This window comes from Dipodomys merriami, unplaced genomic scaffold (genome assembly GCF_024711535.1).
Source record: "Dipodomys merriami isolate MVZ:Mamm:240054 unplaced genomic scaffold, mDipMer1.0.p SCAF_45, whole genome shotgun sequence".
Classification (NCBI taxonomy): domain Eukaryota; kingdom Metazoa; phylum Chordata; class Mammalia; order Rodentia; family Heteromyidae; genus Dipodomys; species Dipodomys merriami.
Window position 1 is genome coordinate 7428433 of NW_027206013.1, and position 22485 is coordinate 7450917.

At 50.1% G+C, this 22485-nt stretch overlaps 1 protein-coding gene across 2 annotated transcripts; it reads left to right on the forward strand.

The window, feature by feature from the left end:
- Nucleotides 1-7633: 7633 nt before the first annotated feature.
- On the forward strand, nt 7634-22006 carry Nipsnap1 (nipsnap homolog 1). 2 transcript variants are annotated; one of them, XM_069994574.1, is made up of 10 exons: nt 7634-7753; nt 14336-14463; nt 14599-14644; nt 14845-14939; nt 15785-15855; nt 15966-16106; nt 16352-16383; nt 16644-16738; nt 18460-18543; nt 20974-22006. In XM_069994574.1, exons 1-10 carry the CDS (start codon nt 7656-7658, stop codon nt 21036-21038), a joined length of 855 nt encoding a protein of 284 aa, XP_069850675.1. In that variant the 5' UTR covers nt 7634-7655; the 3' UTR covers nt 21039-22006. The 2 variants fall into 2 exon arrangements, with proteins under 2 accessions (XP_069850675.1, XP_069850676.1); XM_069994575.1 differs by lacking the exon at nt 7634-7753 and adding an exon at nt 11637-11737.
- Nucleotides 22007-22485: the final 479 nt, after the last annotated feature.

Sequence of the window (22485 nt, forward strand, 5' to 3'; positions counted from 1 at the left end):
AGTATACTAATAGTGAATAGCCAAATAATAGGTAGGTAGTCACCAAAAAGCAGTTGACAGAGTCCAAATCATGCCAACAGTATGACTTGCTCAGATAAGGCAGGAAGTGCAGTGGAGGCAAGAACAAATTCCAGGCCAGCCTGGGCATTTTTAGCAAGATCCCATCTCAAAAGCAAAATTAAAGCTGGGTGCTGATGGCTCATGCCTGTAATCCTAGCTACTCAGGAGACCAAGGTTTGAGGATCACAGTTTGGAGCCAGCCTGGGCAGAAAAGTCCATGAGACTCTTACCTCCAATTAACTGCCAGAAAGCTGGAAGCAGAAGTATGACTCAATCACTGACGTACCAGCCTTAAGCAGAAAAGGCTCAGGGACGGTGCCTAGGTACTAAGTTCAAAATGCAGTACGTGTGCACACATGCATGCACGCGAGCGCATGCGTGCACACACACACACACACACACACACACACACACACACACACACACACACACACACACACACACACTCTATTTTGTTTCCTGAATAACATACCGCCACCTTGTGGTGATAACATAAACATATTTTCTAATTCTTTGCATGCCAACAGATTTGAAATGGTAAATTGACTCAATGCTTTAGAATTCCTTTCGGTATTTGCATTATTCTATCATTTATACAGGTAGTGGAACTTTGTTAATGTTTTTATGTGACAGTATGTCAAAGCCACATAATTCTTATCTGTATATAATGCCTGGAAAGGCTGAGTCTTAGTCTTGAGGCTCAGGTCCCAGTGGAGACATAAAAGCTTTCTTTCTTCTCCCTAACTTTCCAGTCTGGGGTCCCCTAGGAGCTGGAGAACATAGTTCTCAGAGAGCAGTTAGGCCTGGTCATAAAAGCCCATCAATAAAGAGCAGGTGACACTGCCACAGCTGGGTCATTTGTCTCTTTGCTTTTCTGCAGCCTATTCGGCGATGATCTATTTGTCCTGGGGAATGGATGATGGCAGGTTTGTCCATATTTTACACTTATGAACCTGCCTGTACCTCTGTACCCGGCAAGGCTCATCTGTCTCTGTCCCTGGCTCCTTTGATTCCATTTCACGAGTGGACAGTAGGCCTTGGCAAAGAGTTATGAAGGTGGCTGCTGGGAGGGCAATTTGGGAAAGGAGGGAGTTTGGAGAAGAGGCTGTCTGGGTCCATTCCTGGCAGAGAGGAAAGGATGGATAGATGAGGAGCCAGCTCAGGAGAAAGAGATGTTACCAATTCAGTGCTGGGCAGGAAAGCACCCCAGAGAGGGAAGAGATGAGGAACGGGAGGCTGAGGGAGAGGTCTTCAGACAGAGGGAAATGAGGCCTGCTTGTAGAAGACAGCTGGTAGGGGAGGGGCTGGAGATGTGCAGAGAGAGGCAGAATGCTTTTCTAGCCCTGGGTTTTAAGCACTGCAGTATTCAGGATTCCAGGTGTGAGCACTGCACACATGCAGCTTGAAGCGCTGAGTCCAATCCCAATGCATAAGATGGGCCCAGTGTAAGACCTAATCATAGGCTAGTGTTGGAGTAATTTAGACTTTGCCAGAAAACCATGCAGGGTAATTTAGACTTTGCCAGAAAACCATGCAGACATCCAGGTACAGAGAACAAAGAAAGGTTTATAGCTGGGAAAGAGGCCGGCAAGACCCCTTCTCACAAGGGAGAAGTGAGAAGAAGTGCTGGGTATTGTCTGAGGTGATCTATATAACCTAAGATGTCTAGGAGGGGCTAGAAGGGGGTAGGAGGCGGAGACCCTGGTGTGGACGTGAGGGCCAGGGGCTCTTCTATGGTGGTCTAGGATTTATGGCTGCTGCCCAAGTTAGTAGATAAGGGGCCCTGTAACTGCCCAGACCTGAAGGTCACTCTAAGGGGCTCTGGTTGCCTTATATGGTAATAGCTGCCCTGAAAAGTGCCATCCCAAGGTAAAGGGGATTGGAGGATGATTATTTACTGCCTTTACTACACGGACCTAGTGTTGGCTAGGAAGGGAGCATGCTAAGCTGTGGAGAGGGGAAGGAGCATGTTGAGCTATGGGAAGGGAGCTCATTGGGCTAACAGCTAGGGAGAAAAAGGAGTGATAAAGCGCTTGCCTAGCAGGCTTGAGGGCCAGGATTCAATTCTCATCATGACATACACAAGAACAGCAACTATATCAACAACAACAACAACAAGAACCACAACAAAATACCTTAATTCCAGTAACCAGCTTCCTAAATGTCCCAGGCATTCTCAAATGCTAATCCTTGGTCTTGTGTAACCACACCCACACCACGCAGGCCTAATGGAGGTAACCCGAGGGCTGTGCAGAATGGTAGGATATAGGGCTGGAGATGCAGTTCAGTGGGACAGCATCTGCTTAGCATATGCAAAGCCCTGGGTTTGATTACCAGCATGGGGGGGGGGGGAAGAAAAGACAGAAGGAAAGAAAGGAAGAAAGAAAGAAAGAGAGAGAGAGAGAGAAAGGAAGGAAGGAAGAAAGAAAGAGAGAGAAAGGAGAGAGAGGGAGGGAGGGAAGAAGGAAGGAAGGAAGGAAGGAAGGAAGGAAGGAAGGAAGGAAGGAAGGAAGGAAGGAAGGAAAAAGGGTAGCCAGTGCTGGTGGGTCACACCTGGAATCCTAACTACTCAGGAGGCTGAGATCTGAGAATCACAGCTCCAAGCCAGCCCAGGCGAAAAGTCTGTGAGACCCTTATCTTCCATTAAACAGCAAAAAGCTAGAAGTGGAGCTGTGGCTCAAGTGGTCAAGTGCTAGCCTTGAGCAAAAAAGCTCAGAGGCGGAGCCTAGGCCCTAGTTCCAGCCTCAGAACCACACAAAAGAGAGAGAAGACAGAGAGAGAGAGAGAGAGAGACAGAGACAGAGACAGAGAGACAGAGAGAGACAGAGACAGAGAGACAGAGACAGAGTGGGGGTGACTTTCTAGCCCAGGTCATGAAAGTCCTCGAAGGCATCACCTTACTCTGGCTAGGACTTTCTGCACTGGAGGAAGCCAGCCTGCATGGTGAGGATACTCAGGTAGTTACTGGAGGAGCCCACGTGACAAGAACAAAGACCTCCAGCCACCAACCAACATGAATTTGCCAGGTGTGTACCTGACTCCTTGGATGGAAGGGTACTCTTCAGCCCTAACCAGATGTTTAGATGATTATAGCCTGGGCCAACTACTTGCTGCTGGTGCTGCTCCTCTGCCTTCTCCTTCTCCCCCCCATCCCCCTCCCCCCTTCCTCCTCCTTCTCCTCCTCTCCCCCCCCACTTCTCCTCCTCCTCCTGTTCCTCCTCCTCAGGCTTCTCTCCCCTCTCCCCCCCATCCCTTCCCTCTTCTCCCGCTCCCTCTCCCTTTCCTCCCCATACTCCTCCTACCTCCTTCCTCCTCTTTCCTCCTCCTTTACCCTCCTCCTCCTCCTATTTCTTGTCAGTGAGCTTTTTTGGTTAAGGCTCTAGCACACTCCACCACTTTAAGCCACAACGTCACTTCTGGGGTTCTGGTGGTTCAATGGATATAAGTCTCACAGACTTTACTGCCTGCCCAGGCTAGCTTTGAACCTGGATCCTCAGATCTCAGCCTCCTAAGTAGCTAGGGTTACAGGCATAAGCCACTGATGCTCAGCTTGGGACAATAACAACAGCTTCTCCTCCTCCTCCTCCTCCTCCTCCTCCTCCTCCTCCTCCTCCTCCTCCTCCTCCTCCTCCTCCTCTTCCTCCTCCTCCTCCTCCTCCTCCTTCTCTTCCTTCTGTACTTCCTCTTCCTCCTCCTCCTCCTCCTCCTTCTTCTTTTCTTTTCTTTTCTTTTTTTTGGGTCCGGTCGTGGGGCCTGAACTCTGGGCCTGGGCACTGTCCCTCAGCTCTTCAGCTCAAGGCTAGTGCTCTACCACTTGAGCCACAACACCACTTCTGGCTTTTTTTCTTTTTGCTTATGTGGTGCTGAGGAATCGAACTCAGGGCCTCATGCATGCAAGGCAAGCGCTCTACCACTGAGCCACCTTCCCAGCCCCCTTCTTCTTTTTTTTTTTTTTTTTTTTGTCGGTCGTGGGGCTTGAACTCTGGGCCTGGGCGCTGTCCCTCAGCTCTTCAGCTCAAGGTGAGCACTCTACCACTTGAGCTACAGCGCCACTTCTGGTTTTCTGGTGGTTTATTGGAGATAGGAGTCTCACGGTTTTTCCTGCCCGGGCTGGCTTTGAACCGCGATCCTCAGATCTCAGCCTCCTGAGTAGCTAGGATTACAGGCGTGAGCCACCAGCGCCCGGCTCCTTCTTCTTCTTTTTTTTTTTGATCAGTCATGGGGCTTGAACTCTGGGCCTGGGCGCTGTCCCTCAGCTCTTCAGCTCAAGGCTAGCACTCTACCACTGAGCCACCTTCCCAGCCCTGGGCCAACTTCTTCACTATGTCCTTGTCAGCATCTTTGAGACAGAACCAGCCCAGCTAACTACCTGCTCCTGAATTCTTTGCTCACCGGAACTCATGGTGCTGAGATTCCAAATTCACTGGAAATAATGAATTTCTGAGAGTTTTGGGCCACTGATTTTCTGCCTAGAATGTGAAGTCAATGGGGAAGTGATACCAGCTACTCAGGAGGCTGAGATCTGAGGATCATGGTTCAAAGTCAGCCCAGGCAGGAAAGTCTATGAGACTCTGATCCCCAATTAACCAGCAAAAAGACAGAACTGGAGGTGTGGCTCAAGTGGTAGAGTACTAGTCTTGAGTGGAAAAAGTTAAAGGACATTGTCCATGCCCTGAGTTCAAACTCTAGTACTGGCAAGCATGCGTGTACACACACACACCAGAGTGGAGCTCTGGTTTAAGTGGTAGAGCACCAGCCTTGAGCACTAAAGGAGAGCATGAAGCCTTGAGTTCAAGCTCCAGTCCTGGAATATCCACACAGAAAGATTCTGTAATGAAGTGGTATGTGTCCTAGGAGAAGAACAAAGCCACAATTAAGATGGTCAAGCCTTTTATTTCCCATAATTGGGATAATTGATCCCTCCATTTTCCTGACACTAAGGACTTTCAGTGCTCAAAGAAAGAAAAATCCAAGATAAACGGGGATGAACTGGAGTGAGGGTGTGTAGACTTTGAAGCTGCCCTTCCAGCTATATGCCACCCTGTGGTTCACATGGCAACAGAGTCTATTTTTAGTTGCTATCTCAGGATACCTGAGGACAGGGTAATTGGAAAAGAAAAGGTATTTATTTTGGAAAAGACCATTTTGAAGACTGGGAGGTCCAGGGTGGAGGGGCTACATCCAGTGAGGTACTTCTTACCTGTGGAAATTCTACACAATTCTGAGGTAGCACCGTGCATCACACAGTGAGAAAGCACATGAAAGAAAGCCAAGAGAGCCAATGAGCTTTTTATTTGGGGGGGGGGCGGTAGAGAGGGATGCTAGGTTTTGATCCCTCCCTCCCTCCTTTATTTTGTGGGGAACTTGAGCATCACCACACCTACTAAGCAAGTGCTCTACCACCTAAGCCACATCCTCATTCTCTGTATGGAATTTCTTGCTTTGCCAGCTTTTGGTGTGTGTGTGTGTGTTTGTTTTTTGTTATGGGTCTTGAACTCTGGCCCTGAGTACTGCAGCTCTTCAGCTCAAAGCAGGTGCTCTACCACTTGAGCCACAGCACCACTTCCAGTTTTCTAGTGGTTTACTGGAGATAAGAGTTTCATGGCTTTTCCTGCCTGACCTGGCTCTGAACCACAATCCTCAGATCTCAGCCTCCTGAGTAGCTAGGATTATAGGCGTGAGCCACTGGTGCCTGCCCATAGCTTTTGGTGTTTGAAGAGCTTAGCACTGATGCACTGATGCAATTGCTGAAAGAGTCTACCCTCCACAGCCCCAAGCATACAAGGTCATTTGGGGGTTATGACACTGTCCTTGGATCCCTACCATGAAGGCTCTCCAGGCTGTCTGTCATATATACCTGTGAATGATCTTGGGACTGGGCGTAGAGATGGAATGAATTTGGAGGACAGGTAAAAGAAGTGGGCATGGGAGGAAGGCAACCTGAACATGGACAACAGAGTCAGTATTGGAAAGGCAGGAGGTGGTGGAAAGAAAGCCATTCTAGTAGTCAGGAACCTTTTCCACCCAGCTGGAATCTTTAAGAAAGGTGTTTTCTGGTTTTTTGTTTGTTTGTTTTTGTTTTTGCCAGTCCTGGGGCTTGAACTCAGGGCCTGGACATTGTCCTGGTGCCTCTTTCTGCTCAAGGCACTACCACTTGAGCCACAGCACTACTTCCAGCCTTTTCTGAGTAATTTATTGGATGTAAGAGTCTCACTGGGAAGGTGGCTCAGTGATAGAGTGCTTACCTTGCATGCATGAGGCCCTAGATTCAATTCCTCAGCACCACATAAACAGAAAAAGCCGGAAGTAGCGCTGTGGCTAAAGTGGTAGAGCGCTAGCCTTGAGCTGAAGAGCTGAGGGACAGTGCTCAGGCCCAGAGTTCAGGCCCCACAACAACAACAAAAAAAAGAGTCTCATAGGCCTGGTGCTGGTGGCTCAGGCCTATAATCCTAGCTACTCAGGCAGCTGAGACCTGAGGATTATGGTCCAAAGCCAGCCTGGACAGGAAAGTCCATGAGACTCATCTCTAATTAACCACCAGAAAACCTGAAGTGAACCTCTGACTCAAGGAGTAGCCTGCTGGCCTTGAGCAAAAAAATTCAGGGACAGTGCTCAGACTGAGTTCAAGCCCCACATCTGACCAAAAAAAAAAAGGCTCACGAACTTCATTCCCTGGGCTGGCTTCTAACTGAGAACCTGAGATCTCAGCCTCCTAAGTAGCTAGGATTACAGGCTTGACACTTGGCTTTTTATTTTCCTTTTCTTTTCTTCTCTCTCTCTCTCTCTCTCTCTCTCTCTCTCTCTCTCTCTCTCTCTCTCTCTCTCTGTGTATGTGTGTTGGTTCTGGCACTTGAACTCAGGGCATGGGTGCTGACCCTGAGCTCTTCTGCTCAAGGCTAGAGCTCTACCACTTTGACCACAGCTCCACTTCCTGCTTTCTGGTGGGTTAATTGGAAATAAGAGTCTCAGGGACGTTCCTACCTGGACTGGCTTTGAACTGGGGTCCTCGGATCTCAGCCTCCTGAGTAGTTAGGATTACAGCCATAAGCCAGTAATGCCCAGCAGAAAGTTTGTTCTTTTTATAGCGTGGTAATTACTGCCTGTGGAGGCCCTGTACCACAAAAACACACAGTCAGGGGAGCAGGGGTGGGACAGGGTGCAGCTTAGTAGTATGAGAGGCTCTGGGTTGGATCCCCAGCACCAAATAAGGGGCTGAAAACCCACAGGGGCGCACAGAATTTGTATGCGGTTTCAGGGGTTCACACGCCCAAGGCTGGGGCTCAGTCTCAGAATCCCAGGCAATAATTGTTGGCCATCCTCATTTTTTAGCCACGTGAACTGTGAGGCTCAGAATGGGGGGGACGGAGGGGCTCAAAGTAACAGCGCTGCAGGAGCTTGAGGTCTGGCCCAGGTTCCCGCCAATCTTGGTGTGTGTAGGGTGGAGGGGTGGGGGGCGGAGGGAGGCACAGAGGCGCAAAGCCCACCTGGGAGCACGTAGAGAAGGGCGGGGCGAGCCAGGGGGCGTGGCCTGCCCCTGCCCCGCCCCTCCGCCGAGATCGGGGGCGGGGCCTCCCTCCAACCTGCGCCGCTCCAACATGGCTCCGCGGTTGTGCAGCATCTCCGTGAGCGCGCGGCGGCTGCTGCGGAGCCCTGGGCCCCGCACCGCGGACGGCGCGGCTGCAGCTGCGGCGCGGTGAGAGTCAGTCGGGTTGGGGTGACCACGCACGCTGGCGCAGGGATCGGGGCGCGGGGAGGGGTCCGGGGCCCAGGGCAGGGGGTGGGGAGGAGGGGGGGCGGGGAGGAGCGGAGACTCCTTGGCTTGCCATCTTAGGGGTAGAGGCGGAGTCAGGAGCCAGGCCTGGGAAAGAATGGGGGAGAGTTCGAAAGGCAGGGGTAGGGCCCTTTGTTGTTTTGAGATACCGTTTCGCAGTGTAGCCCTAGCTGGTCTTGAACTTGCAGTTCTGCCTCACCCTCTCAAGCGTTGGGGTTACAGGCGTGAACCACCATGCAGTGCTAGGCAGGGCTTTTATCCTATTGGGTATCTGGGTCTGGGTTGAGAAAGATGGGGTGAGTTGGAGAGCCAGGTGTTGGTTCCTGGAGAGTGGGAGGTGGCAGGGATATGATTAGCCAGCAACCCTTTCCTTGGGCCTTTCCCTAGCACTGTGATTATTTAGCACACACTGGAGGGGGGGGGAAGGGGTGGTGAGGGGACGACCTCTGGGCCTGGCAGCTCCTACCTGGAGAAGTTCTAGGGCGGAGAGAGATGGTGGCCAGAGGGTACAGTGGAGGACCCCCAAAGGTCTGTACATTTTCAGCTTCCCCATCCTGAATGGTACAGGTGGGTTAACAGAGACCTCTGAGGGGATGGGATTTGCCCAAGGTCACTGCCCCTGCTGTGTCCTGGCTGTACTGATTCCGGGCAGTGTCTCCAGATGCACCATGCACTTTGTACCACAACTTGGAGCCTCCTGAGAGGAGACTGCTAGGCCATGTGCTCAGCCCTGCCTGTTGTTTGGCCCTGCTCTGGTGCTCAGGCAGGGCTTGGCTTCTCCTGACTGGCCCTGGACGGCTCCTCCCTCCTCCTCCATGCCTATCACCCTGTGTGCCAACCTGTCTCTCTTACTAGGTCATTTGCTTATTTTTCTATATCCCCATTACCTCTCCCTCCCACAGTGCCCATAACAGGCCTCCCACTTGGGAGGAAGCAGGGTTCTTCCTACAGAATTGCCCCAGAGCCAAGCTGAAGAGCTCTGTTAGACCCTAGCATGAGTTGTTAGAGCAGTGGGAGCTGTGGCTATGTTGGGGGAAGGCAGCCAGCCCAGCCATGTGCCCTGGACTACCAAATAATGAAGGAGAAAGCATCATGAAATGAGCTCAGAGTTTGCCTGGCACTAGTAAATCTAACTCAGCTTTTTTTTTTTTTTTTTTTTTTTTGGTGAGGTGACCTTGGGTATGTCAGATTCCTCATCAGTGTGTAAAAAAGGAAATAATACATATCTCATAGGCTTGTTTGTGCTTTTTTTTTTTTAGTGTGTGTGTGTGGTTCTGGGGATTGAAACCAGGGTTTCACACTTGCCACTGAACTAGACTCCCAGTCCTCCTGGGATTGTTGAGGATTAAAGAGTTCTATGGTTAGTCATTTGCTGGTGGCTCACACCTGTAATCTCAAATTCTAAGGAAGCTCAGATCTAAGGATCAAACTTTGAAGCTAGTCAGAAAAAAGCCCAACACTTTATTTCCAATTAATCAGCACAAAATTTGGACTGGAGTCATGGTTCAAGTGGCAGAGTGTCAGCCATGCGTGAAAAAGCAGAGTGAGAGCACAAACCCCTGAGTTCAAACGCTGGTACTGGCACCCATACACACATGAACAGTCTGCGCTGGTTCATGCCTGTAATCCCAGCTGTCCAGGAGGTGGATTGCAGGAGGATCAAAGTTCAAATCCAGCCCTAGCAAAAATTTGGCAAGATCCCATTTCAACCAATAGCTGAGTGTGGTGGTACCTGCTTGTCACTCTTGCCCAGGTTGGCTTCAAACCATGTTTCTCAGATCTCTACTGCCTGAGTAGCTGCAATTACAGAAGTACATCACCATACTTGTCCTTTAACTTGTGTGTGTGTATGTGCATGTGCGTGCGTGTGCCAGTCATGGAGCTTGAACTCAGGGCCTGGGTGCTGAGTTTGGCTCAAGGCTGGTGCTCTACGACATGAACCACAGTGCCATTTCTGGCCTTTTCTGACTAGTTCATTGGAGAGAAGAGTCTCAGGGACTTTCCTGCCCAGGTTGGCTTTGAACCTCAGTCTTCAGATCTCAGACGTCTAAGTAGCTAGGATTATAGGCATGAGCCACCAGCACCCAGCTAACTTATTTTTTTTGGCAATTCTGGGTTTGAACTCAGAGTCTTGTGCTTGCTAGGTAGGCACTCTATCAATTGATCCATGTCCCCAACCTTGGCCTTTCATTTTTATTTTTTTTTGGGGGGGCAGTATTAGGGATGGCATCCAGGGTCTGTTGCATGCTAGACAAATGATCTACCACTAAGGTACAGACCCCCCCCCAAAAAAAATTTTTTTTTGAACTTGTGCAAATGTGTGCTTGAGGATGGTGGCTTGGAGTTCAGATCTACTCCAGCATCTTGCTTAGTCTCTGGGGGATTTTACCTGCAGAAATTTCCTTCTTGGGGTGGGGGAGTTGGGGGGAGGGAAAATAGGAGAAAAAGGAGGGAGAGGGTAACAGTGTTGGACAAGAAATGTCTTCATTATGTATGTAACTATCACCCCTCTGTACATCACCTTGACAATAAAATTACAAAAAGAAAAAATCTCCTTCAGATTAGGCTGCTCCACCTCATTCACTTAATAGATGGGAAAGCTGAAGCTCACAGGCAAGGAGCTTCTTTGCCTCTCCAGTGTCCTAGCCCCCCAGGCTCTCTTCCCCAGGGCTGGCCTCTGGCTATTTATTCTGGTCACTACCTATGTTAATAGATTACTAGAAGCCTACCTGGGGAGCAAAGGTCTTGGTCCACAAATTGTGGAGCCACCTCTCTAGCGGTGAGGCAGCCCCTCTATAGTGAGACCAAAAGTCCCACCCCAGGTGGGGGCTAGCCCTGCTCCCTGACTTGCTGTATGACCTTGGGAAGTTCCTTCAACTTTCCAAGCATAAACTATTTTATCTTGCCGAAAGTGGGAACAGGAAGAGTCACAACATTATAAAGATCGTGGCATTGATCCTGTGAGAAATTGAGTCAGCATAGATTCCTGATTCAGACCCACTATACTACCCAGCTCATTCTAAGTTTTGTTTTGTTTTGTTTTTTAATTTGGTAAAGCTAAAATATATTGGCTTAAGCCAGGACCTGGTGGCTCACACTTGTAATCCTTGCTACTCAGGAGGCTGAGATCTGAGGATCACAGTTCCAAGCAAGCCTGGGTAGAAAAGTTCTGAGACTCTTACCTCCAGTTAACCACCAGAAAACCGGAAGTGGTGCTGTGGCTTAAAGTGGTAGAGCACTAGTCTTGAGTAAAAGGAGCTCAGGAACAGTGCCCAGGCCTAGAGTTCAAGCCCTAGGACCAGCCAAAAAAAAAGACTAGACTGGAGTTGTGGCTCAAATGCTAGAGGACTAGCTGAAGCAAGCAAGCTGAGCAAGCAGGCAGCTCTACTTCCACCCTGGGTATCAGTAAAAAAAAAATAAAAAAACCAGCATATAAAGAATGAAGAAATTGGGCTGGGATTGTGGCTTAGTGGTAGAGTGCTTGCCTAGCATGCATGAAGCTCTGGGTTCGATCACTCAGTACCACATAAACAAAAAACAACAAAAAAAGCTGGAAGTAGCGCTGTGGCTCAAGTGGTAGAGTGCTAGCCTTGAGCAAAAGAAGTTCAGGGATAGTGCTGAGGCCCTGCGTTCAAGCCCCTGGACTGACAAAAAGAAAAAAAGAAAAATGTAACCACCTACCTCCCCTCTGTCTTAGCTAAACAGAATAGTAGCATCCTTTAACCCTGGTTTCATTTTCTTTTTTCTTTTTTTGTCAGTCATGGGGCTTGAACTCTGGGCCTGGGAGCTGTTCCTCAGCTCTTCAGTTCAAGGCTAGCACTCTACCACTTGAGCCACAGTGCCACTTGCGACTTTTTCTGTTTATGTGATGCTGAAGAATCGAACACAGGACCTTATGCATGCAAGGCAAGCACTCTACCACTTAGCCACCTTCCAACCTCTCAGTTTCATTTTCTATGACCCGAGTTGCCAGAGTTCAAATTCAGCCCTAGCTGGGGGTGAGCGTGGGGAATATAAACTGGGAACGTCCAAAAAATGAACCAGACCACATGGAAGATGAACTGGAAAATCCTAGAAAATAAACAAGACCATATTCACATATATTTTCTACATATTACAGTTCTAGTTTATTATGATAGTTCCTAACATAAATTAAACTTTATGATAAGTATGTACATATAGAACACATCTACAGTTGGACACTATCCTCAGTTTCTAATATCCACAGGGACTTAGAGCATATCCCTCATCCATAAGGGCAGACTTCTATTAACATTTCAGAACAAATCACTTTTCATCTTCCTCTGTGACCAAACAAATCTATCACCATTATAAGATGATTGCTTTGTCATTTTGGTAATGGGGATTGAACCAGCACATTCTATATCATTGAGGCTCACATACCACCACCCCCATCAGATAATTCATTCCCTCCCTCCCTCCCTCCCTCCCTCCCTCCCTCCTTCCCTCCCTCCCCCTCTCTTTCTCTTTCTCTCTTTCTTTGTGTGTATGCCAGTCCTGGGGCTTGAACTCAGGGCCTGGGCACTGACCCTGAATTTTAGTGCTCAAGGCTAGCACTCTGTCTCTGAGCCACAGCTTTACTTCCAGCTTTTGGTGGTTAATTAGAGATAAGGGTCTCACAGACTTTCCTACCTAGGCTGGCTTCAAACCTCCATCCTCAGGTCTGTCTCCCAAGTAGCTAGGATTACAGGTGTGAGCGACCACCATCAGACAGTCTCAGTTTTAAAGAAAGTAATATCTTTAATTGTCAGACATTTGTTCTATCCTTATAAAAGACTTGCAAGAAGAGAAGGCTTGCGCACACTGCCAGGAATTCTCTCTCAGCAGACTTACTTTTCAGACCTCTCCAAAAGCTTCATTGAAGGCTGTAGGGTAAAAAGATAGCCTAAAAGAAGCTGTGTACTGGGGCCTTGGATGTGGGGTGGAGGGGCCAGGACTCAATGCCAGCTTTCCCCGTTCATGGCACCACTGTCTGTAGAGGAAACCTTTGTTCTCACAGCACCCTGTCCAGGTGGACAGGACAAATGAGTGAATAAATGAATGCATGCATCATGCTTTGTGATACCTTTTACCCCTCTCGGCCCCAGTTCCCCTCCTCTCTGCCCCAGAGGCCTGAGGCAGAGTTGGGGCTCTGTTGACTGTGTCCAGTCATTCTTCCCAAGGGCTGGAACCTCCTCCGGACAAGGCTTGTCTTTGGCTGTTGGTGGGGTGTGGGAGGTGGGGCGCAGGCCAGGTGCAGGATGGGCTCTGGGGAGGGCTGAGTGTAGCTTTCTTAAAGCACAATACAAAAGAGCCTGTTGTGAGGCAGCAGGTCCGCCTCAAGTGGTATAGCACCTTGTTAGCAAGCACATGGCCCTGAGTTCCATCCCTAGTACTGTGAAATAAAGCAAACAAGGAAACCTTAAAAGGTGCACAGAAGTCAGTTACAGTGGCTGGTATCTCAACTCCTCAGGGCATGGAGGCAGAAACTAGGAGGACCCCCATCTGAGGCTGGACTGGGCAAAACCGTAAGACTATCAGAAAAAGAAAATAACTAGAGCAAAAATGGTTCGAGGCAGCTGGGAGCTGGTGGCCCATGCCTGTAATCCTAGATCCTCAGAGATCTGAGGATCGCTGTTTGAAGGCAGCTGGGCAGGAAAGTCTATGAGACTCTTCAATCCCAAAGATAAGTAGTGCTGTGATGCCAAGGGGTAAAATGCTAGTCTTGAACACAACATTTAGGGACAGTACTCAAGACCTGAGTTCAAGCCCAGAACTGACCAAAAAGAAAAGAAAATCCAGAAGTGGTGCTGTAGCTCAGTGGTAGAGTGCTATTCTTGAGCAAAATAATCTCAGAGACAGCACCCAGGCCCTGAGTTCAAGCCCCAGGACTGGCAAAAATGGCTAGAAGCATGGTTCAACTGATAAAACACCTGCCTAGCAAGGGTGAGGCCCTGAGTTCAGACCCCAAAACCATGTTTGCGTGTACACACACACACACACACACACACACACACACACACACACACACACACACACACACACACACACACACACACACACACACACACACACACACACACACACACACACACACAGAGCTTGGAGCGTTGAGGTTAGCGCACACCTGGGGAATGGGGTACCCTGGGAAGGCAGGGAGTATCAGGAGCAGAGACTGGTGAGATTGGTTGGGTTGGTCAGGCAGGTTTGGGGGTTGATCCATTTGACAGGAGGCTACCATCGTGGGAAGCAGATAATGTGGAGGCACCGAGGCTGGAATGAAGTGGTGAGAGGTGAAGCTCCCTCTTCTGGCTTCCTAGTCCCTGCAGAGTTTCAAGCCACAGACTGGGCAGCTGGGATCTCTGTAGAAGGGACTCCTTTGGCTCTATTGCCAGAATGTGGGTCACCAGCCTGGGATGCAGGATAGCTGGGCAGACGGAACTGTGTGTGTTCCTGTGGCCTACCCCCCCCCATAAGTCCCCCGACCTCTTCTGTGTCCTCCAGTTTCTACTCCAAGGACAATGAAAGCAGCTGGTTCCGCTCCCTCTTCGTCCACAAGGTGGACCCCCGGAAGGACGCCCACTCTACCCTGCTGTCCAAGAAGGAGACCAGCAACCTCTACAAGATCCAGTGTGAGTGGCTGCCAGCCCAGTCCTCTCAGGGCAGCGTGGAGACCATGTCCCGTGCCTGCCACCCTGACCCCACCCACCGCGCATGCCCGTGCCTGCTCTGCTTCACCCACCCCCCCTGACTGTCCTCTGTTGCAGTTCACAATGTGAAGCCTGAGTGTCTGGATGCCTACAACAGCCTCACGTGAGCATCCTCCTCCCTCAGCCTCCCATCCTGCCCGTACCCACCCATCCTCAGAACATTCCCCCCACCTCTTTCTCCTCCTTGCGGGAATCAAGGGAAGGGGATGAGCTCAGAATTGGAAGGTTTAAGGACATCTTGTCTGGTATTACGTTCATCCTGGGGCCTGGAGGGCCCAGCCCTTCACCATGCTCCTCCCACAGAGAGGCCGTGCTGCCCCAGCTGCACCTGGATGAGGACTACCCCTGCTCGCTCGTGGGCAACTGGAACACGTGGTATGGGGAGCAGGACCAGGCAGGTGAGATGCCTGCCTCCCTGGGAGCTCTTGGCACCCACTCCACTCCCTCCACAGCAGCTCCTGCAGTGGGCTGTGCTCTCGGGCAGCCCAGGAAGCCTTCCATACTCAGCCATGGCTAGTCCCATCCCGCTTAGGCCTCCCCAGTTCCATTCCCCAGAAGGAACATTTCCTGTTCAAGTTCCAGGCTGCCACTCACTGGTCTTTCCTCCACTGGGAGGATTCTCCCTTGGCTTGCTTTATTGGTTCACCTGTCTTTCATCTAGTTTTATTTAACACGGACATCACTTCCTGCTGGAACCCCTCCCTGAATTTTCTCCACTCAAGTTGGGCTAGGAGCCTCCCCTGGCTCTCCAGGCCCCAGTTCACGCCTCTTCATGTTCTCTTCTTATGCCTGTAGCTGTCTCTTCCTGTATGTTCTGAGTCCTGGAGGCCACGGTGAACCCCCAGTATGTAGCACATTAGCACAGCTTTGTAGGGTACCCTCAGACCCTATCTACAAATAGCTATCTTAGATTTAGTTAAAATTAAATGCTAAAAATCTATTTCCTCAGTCACTCACTATAGCCACGTCGAGTGCCTACGTGACCTGCAACTGCTACCTTGGACAGCTACAGAACAGTTTTATTATAGCATAAGGTCCTTTTTTGCTGATTGATTGGAGATAAGAGTCTCCTTGACTTTCTTGTCCAGGTTGGTTTCAAGCCACGGTCCTCAGGTCTCAGCCTCCTGAGTAGCTAGGATGACAGGCGTGAGCCACCGGCGCCTGATTGCCCTTGTCACACTTAACCCATGTTGGAACCACTCAGTGTCCTGGCAGCCCCCTGACCTGTGCCCTCCCCCAACAGTGCACCTGTGGCGATTCTCAGGCGGCTACCCAGCCCTCATGGACTGCATGAACAAGCTCAAAAACAACAAGGTATGTGTACGTCACATCCCTTCTGCCCCCAAAGGCTCTACCTCCCCACGGGACCCACTGCTGGTGGGGATCACTTCCTGATCAACATGCCCACATTGCCTGGTCCCCAGGAATACCTGGAATTCCGGAAGGAGCGGAGCCGGATGCTGCTGTCCAGGAGGAACCAGCTGCTTCTGGAGTTCAGCTTCTGGAACGAGCCTCAGCCCAGAGCCGGCGGGAACATCTATGAGCTGAGGACCTACAAGCTCAAGGTGTGACCCTCTCTAACCCCCCCCCCTCCCGGCAGCCATGCTGCTTGGCAGCTGGCCCCAGGCGGGCTGGCCCTGGACCCCAGCCTCTGGACTGGGCTCTTCCTCTGTCCCTTGGAGCACAGAACAGGTGTACTGACACGCATGTGCACACCTGGATCCCAGCCGAGAGGCCCTGGGGCGTTGGGGACAGCTGAGATGCTGGGAGTCAAAGGGGCTCATCGCTCTTCCTTCCGGTTCTTTTTCAGCCAGGAACCATGATCGAGTGGGGGAACAACTGGTGAGGAGCAGCCCCGGGGCTGAGGGTGTGGGGGAACCATGGGCCCCTGGGTAGCCACCTTGCCAAGGGCACATGGCAGAGACCCCAAAGGAGAAGCAGCCTAGAGATGCAGACCTAGAGGGGATGAGGCCAGTGGTGGCACCTACAAAGTCCCATGCCCCAAGCCGTCCATCCTGCCAGCCCCAGGCCCCAGACAGGCAAGGATTCAACCTGCATCCACCTCGCCCTGGCCTCTATCCCACACTCTGTGCCATTTCCAGGGCCCGGGCCATCAAATACCGGCAGGAGAACCAGGAGGCTGTGGGCGGCTTCTTCTCACAGATAGGGGAGCTGTACGTTGTGCATCACCTCTGGGGTAGGTTATGGGCTCCTGGGAGGCTTCTGCTGGTCCCCTCCCTCCCATTCCGTGTGCCTTTATGGAACTCACATTCTAGCAGAGGGACACTATGTCAGCCAAGAACTTGCCAAAAATGACTCATTTCAGATGACTGCCGAGACTGTAGAAAGAAGGCAGAAAGAAATGATAGAGGAAAACTTGAATAGGGAAAGAAATCCTTCCTGAAAGCTAAATGTAAATGCAGAGCCAGCTGTGATTTGCTGGAGGGAAACATGGCGAGTGGAGGCAACAGCATGTGCAAAGGTCCTGTGGTAGGGGGCCTCTGGAAGGGAGGTTGGTCTATAGGAGTGAGTGAGGAAGAGTGTATGGAGATGGAATAGGAAAGGAGGACAGATAGCCAGATCGTTATATGCCTCACCGGCTGTGGATGAGCCGGGATTCACCGGAAATAAACTGGGAGCTGTAGGAGTAGTAAACAATTCTGGTTGTTAAGTGCCTAGGGACAGTAGAGAAGAACTTAACATGAGTTCAAGCAGGTGAGGATGGGGCCTGGTCTCAGGTAGTAATACGGGTGCTGAGCCTAGAGACTGTGAACAAATGCTATCCGAGATTGAGTTATCGCTGGGGGGTGAGGAAGGAGGATGCCAGCAGAGTTCCCAGGCCCTGTCCTAAAATAGCTGTCATTTTGCCAAGACTGGAAGATCTTGGGGAGGAGCAGGGTGAAGGCCTAAGGAAGGTAATTTAAGATCCTGGCACATCCAAATACAGATGGCATGCAGACACAGCATATTGGAGAATCTTGAGGACAGTTTGGGGCTGAAAGTAGAAGTTTAAGAGTTGTCAAGCCGGGCAACAATGAGATGTACAAGATGCTATGTCGAAAAACGAACTTTACAATTTAGGTGTGGGGGGGGGTGTAGTTGTGGAGATGGGGGAAAGGAATGGTAAGGGAAAAACAAAGGAGGAGGCTACAACGCTTGATAAGAAATGTACTCATTACCTTGCTCATGTAATTGTAACCCCTCTGTACAGTACTTTCACAATAAAAAAAACTTCCTTAAAAAGTTGTCAAGCCGGTGCCAATGGCTCACACCTGTATGTAATCCTAGTTACTCAGGAGGCTGAGATCTGAGGATCATGGTTCAGGAACATCCGTGAGACTCATCTCCAGTTAACCACCAGAAAAGCAAAATGGTGCTGTGGCTCAAGTGGTAGAGTGCTTGCCTTGAGCCGAAGAGCTGAGGGATGGCACCAGGCCCAGAGTTCAAGCTCCACAACCACCACCACCACCAACCAAAAAAGAGTCATCAACACATGTACACTTCCTAAAATCCCAAAAGCAAAAAAAATAAAAATAAAAAATAAAATCCCAAAGGCCTTTTTCTACCTCAGGGCCTTTGCACATGCTGTACCTCTTTCTTGAAGCACTTTTCTCCAGCAGTTCACAGCTGGCTCCTTTTCATCCTTTAGCTCTGACGTTACATTTACTCCCTGGGAGTAACCTTTTTTGTCTTGTCACCTGAGTTTTCTCTTTCATGTCTTCTTGTCCTTTTTTCATAAATATTTTGTTTTTTTTGGACAAGTACCTGGGTGAGACTGACAAAGGCAATGTCTGCTGACAGTCTGAGGGAGGCAGCTGGGGAGGAAGAGGTAGCAGGCCAGACTTGGGGTGGTAGGAAGGGCCCTGTGCTCTGGGAGATCATCTGTGTGTGATGAATGAGCTTGTGCCTTTTCCACAGCCTATAAGGACCTGCAGTCTCGAGAAGAGACTCGAAACGCTGCCTGGAGGAAGCGGGGCTGGGATGAAAATGTTTACTATACAGGTAAGTGCTTCCTCAGGGTGGGTCAGTGGGGCCTTCAGAGGACATTTGAGGGGAGCCCCATGTGGGCATGAGTCTCCCTGCACAGACAGCCTCATTTGATCACCTCTAGTGATGAGGAGCTGTTTTGCAGTTCTACCACTTGAGCTACACCCCCATCCCTTTTTGCATTCGTTGTTTATTTTTTGTCAGTTGTGGGGTTTGAACTCAGGGCCTAGGCGCTGTCCCTGAGCTCTTTTGCTCAAGGCTAATGCTCTGCCACTTTGAGCCACAGCTCCACTTCTGGTTTTCTGGTGGTTCATTGGAGATGAGTCTCATGACTTTCTTACCTGGGCTGGCTTTGAATCTCCATCCTCAGGTTTCAGCCTCCTTGAGTAGCTAGGATTACAGACATGAGCCACCAATGTCTGGCTGCATTTGTTATTTTTATGGCCAGAGTCATCCTGAGCAGCCTCAGCCCATGATCTTTCTACAGATAGCCTCTTGTTTGAGGAGTATTGCTTTTGTCCCTCAGGCTGGCCTCACACAATGATACTCCCATATCTGTCTCCAGAGTGGTTGGGATTACAGGGATGAACTACCCTGCTGGGCCCTAATTTATGAGCAAGTTTTTTTTTCCCTTTTTTTTTTTTTTTGCTGGTCCTGGGGCTTGAACTCAGGGCCTAGGCACTGTCCTTGACCCTCTCTGTGCTCAAGGCAAGTGCTCTACCACTTGAGCCACAGCACCACTTACGGCTTTTTTTTCTATTTATGTGGTACTGAGGAATTGAACCCAGGGCTTCATGCATGTTAGGCAAGCGCTCTACCACTAAGCCACATTCCCAGCCCAATGAGCAAATTTTTGCTCAGTGTGTTACCAGTTTGCTAGAAGCCAAGAGAATCACCTGGAGTCAGTCAGTGGGACAGACCCCCATCATGGGGGCAGGACTCTGTGGTGACTGACTGGTTGTTGGCAAATAGGTAAATAAGAGCCTGTCTTGGTCCTTGACAAGGAGTCTACAGTGATGCTTCCTCACTTCCAGCTGGTGTGAGGAGATGTGTTGGCGACAGGTAGCCCAGGCTGGCCTCAATCCCTCAATCTTCCTGCCTCAGCCTGTCAGTTACAGGTGTGCACTACCACACTCAGTTAGAAACTGTACTTTTAACTAGAAGGTGATTTCTCTTAAATCACAGTCCAAAAAGTTCCAAGCAGGAAGCAGAAATTTCACCTTCAGGGTGACCTTCAGCTCCTAGCTGGGTTGCAGATTCCTCTGCAGATCTGAAAAAAAGGAGTTAGTTGGACCAAACAAATGTTTCTTTTGGCTAGTCCTGGGGTTTGAACTTAGGGCCTGGGCACTGTCCCTGAGCTTTTTCACTCAAAGTGAGCACTCTACCACTTAGAGCCACAGTGCCACATGTGATTATCTGGTGGTTAGTAAGAGTCTCATGGATTTTCCTGCCTGGGCTGGCTTTGAATTGTGATCAGGTGTGAGCCCCTAGCACCCAGCCAGCCCCTCACAGCTTTTCTGCCAGTAAATAACCACCAAGGTTATCTTGTTTTCCCCCATTTTGGTGCTTTGAACCCTGTACCTTGCATAAGCTAATAAACATGTACTCTGCTACTGAATTCCACTCCCAGCCTTATAAATACCTTCTTGATATTTTTTTTCCAACTATCCTACTTTATCCTTAACCTGTCTTTGTCCTTAACAGTATCTGTGAAATCATTATTTGTGTGTGTGCCAGTCCTATATTGCTTAAGGCTAGCTAGCACTCTACCATTTGAGCCATAGCTCTACTTCTGGCTTTTTTGGTGGTTACTTGGAGATAAGTTTCTCAGGGACTTTCCTGCACAGGCTGGTTTCAAACTGTGATCCTCAGATCTCAGCCTCCTGAACAGCTAGCATTATGGGCATGAGGCACTAGTGCCCAGCTACAAAATTAACTTTTACTTTTTTTTTTTTTGTCTGGTCGTGGGGCCTGAACTCTGGGTCTGGGAGCTGTCCCTTAGCTCTTCAGCTCAAGGCTAGCACTCTGCCACTTGAGCCACAGCGCCACTTCCAGCTTTTTTCTTTTTGCTTATGTGGTGCTGAGGAATCGAACCCAGGGCCTCGAGCATGCAAGGCAAGCACTCTACCACTGAGCCACCTTCCCAGCCCCAAAATTAACTTTTACTTAACCAGTTTGTTTCTGTGGTACTTTGGATGGAACCCAGACCGTCATTCAAGCTATTCAAGTGCTCTACCCCTCAGTTACATCCCCTCCCAAGCTATTTGGTTCACATACATAGGAAAACAAATGTAAAAAAATCTTTATCTCATCTCAACCAAAGTCCTCTTATAATGTATTCTCCATTGGCGCTTCTAGAAGGGCAACAGGACCTCCTTTCCTTTCACATGGGTGTGTGTGTGGCTGTGGCCTCAGTCCTCTTTGTGACCTCTTCTCTCTCCACAGTCCCCTTGGTGCGACACATGGAGTCTCGGATCATGATCCCTTTGAAGATTTCTCCTCTCCAGTGATCCTGCATCTGCCTCCTTCCCCTTCTCCCTCAGGGCAGCCTGGGACAGCAACACTCTTGGTCCTGATTTTTTCTCTCTGCTTTGGAAGGACTCTAAAGAGTAGTGCTTAACTCAAAGCTGACAATTGTTCTGAGCATGACAGCATTTTCCAGAAAACACCTTCTTCCACGCCCATCAATCTCCTTCCCCCTGCTGGAAGTAGTTTTTTATTTCCTTGAATGAAGCATTAACAACCTTTTAGGTTTTCTCCCATTTCCTCCTCCCCCCCAAGATTCTTTTTCTCAAGGCCACCAGACCTTAATTATCATGATGGATATGATTTAGTTGCACAAAAGATAGCATGACCCATAGTTGGAGGTGGAGTAGTGGGAGGCTAGAGGTTAGACTAGGCCTGATCCTTGGAATTCGCTGGTCACCACTGGACTGTCCACTTGGACAAGCAAGTTCCAGCCAAATCCTTTCTGAGAGGCAAAAGCCTGGAACTGCCATAAACCCTCCACTCAGCAAGAGCAGGAGATCCAGGAGACACACACGGAACACATATCCATGTGAGAACTTAGCGTTCAGAACGTGGGTTTGAATTACAGAATTTGGAATACAGGATTGTTAAGAAAGAGTTGATATAAGCCCTGTGGTGGGGGAGGAGAGGGTTTCATCCTAATATTAGATGGAGAGAAGCTTGTCTGCTTCTTCCTGCTAGTTGTAACCTCTTGCCCTCCTTCTGACAGGCAAAGATAGGGACCAGGACCTGTATCTTCCTCACCTTTCATTCCCTCTCCCATACTTGGGACATTTTGTTAAAGAGACTTAATAGAGCCCAGCAGGTCTAAGGAGTGGAGCCGATGGCTGGGGGAGGGAGTCATGTCTGCTCAGTGATCCTCATGCCTCTACTCAAGCTTGATTGTGCCTCCTGTCTGGACAAACGTGTGGAGTTGCTGACGGAACCAATTAAAAGATTTCTATAAATATTGACGTCTCCTTCTTCAGGGAACCTCAGCAGATGGCCAAGGCAGGGCGCAGAGCACTGCTCCCGGGGTAAGGTAGTGAAGTCCTGAGCTATTCCCTGGAGGGTTCCTTCACCCTCATCGCAGGGCAAGAGAAAGGCACCGTCTGCACACGTGCAGAGTCAGAACGCGGGTGTTTCTAGCTCCCGATGAGTTTCCTGCCGGAAATGCTGGCGCGAGGGGTAGGAAACGCCTGGGAGTTTCCAACTACACTACAGTTGTGGCTTCTGTCCTTGGCGTGGAGAAGCGGGTGTGCAATGGGGAAGTTATGCCCTTCCCGATCTGCGCCCTCCCGGGTGGCGGGGCGCGGACGGAAGCGCAGGCAAGCCCGCCGTGCCCAGGTTCCGCGCTGCGGCCTGAGCTGCGGGCAACCGAGCCGCTCCAACCTCGGTCCGGACGGCGGAGGCCACGCCCGCTCGCTGCTGGCACGCTTCACGCGACGG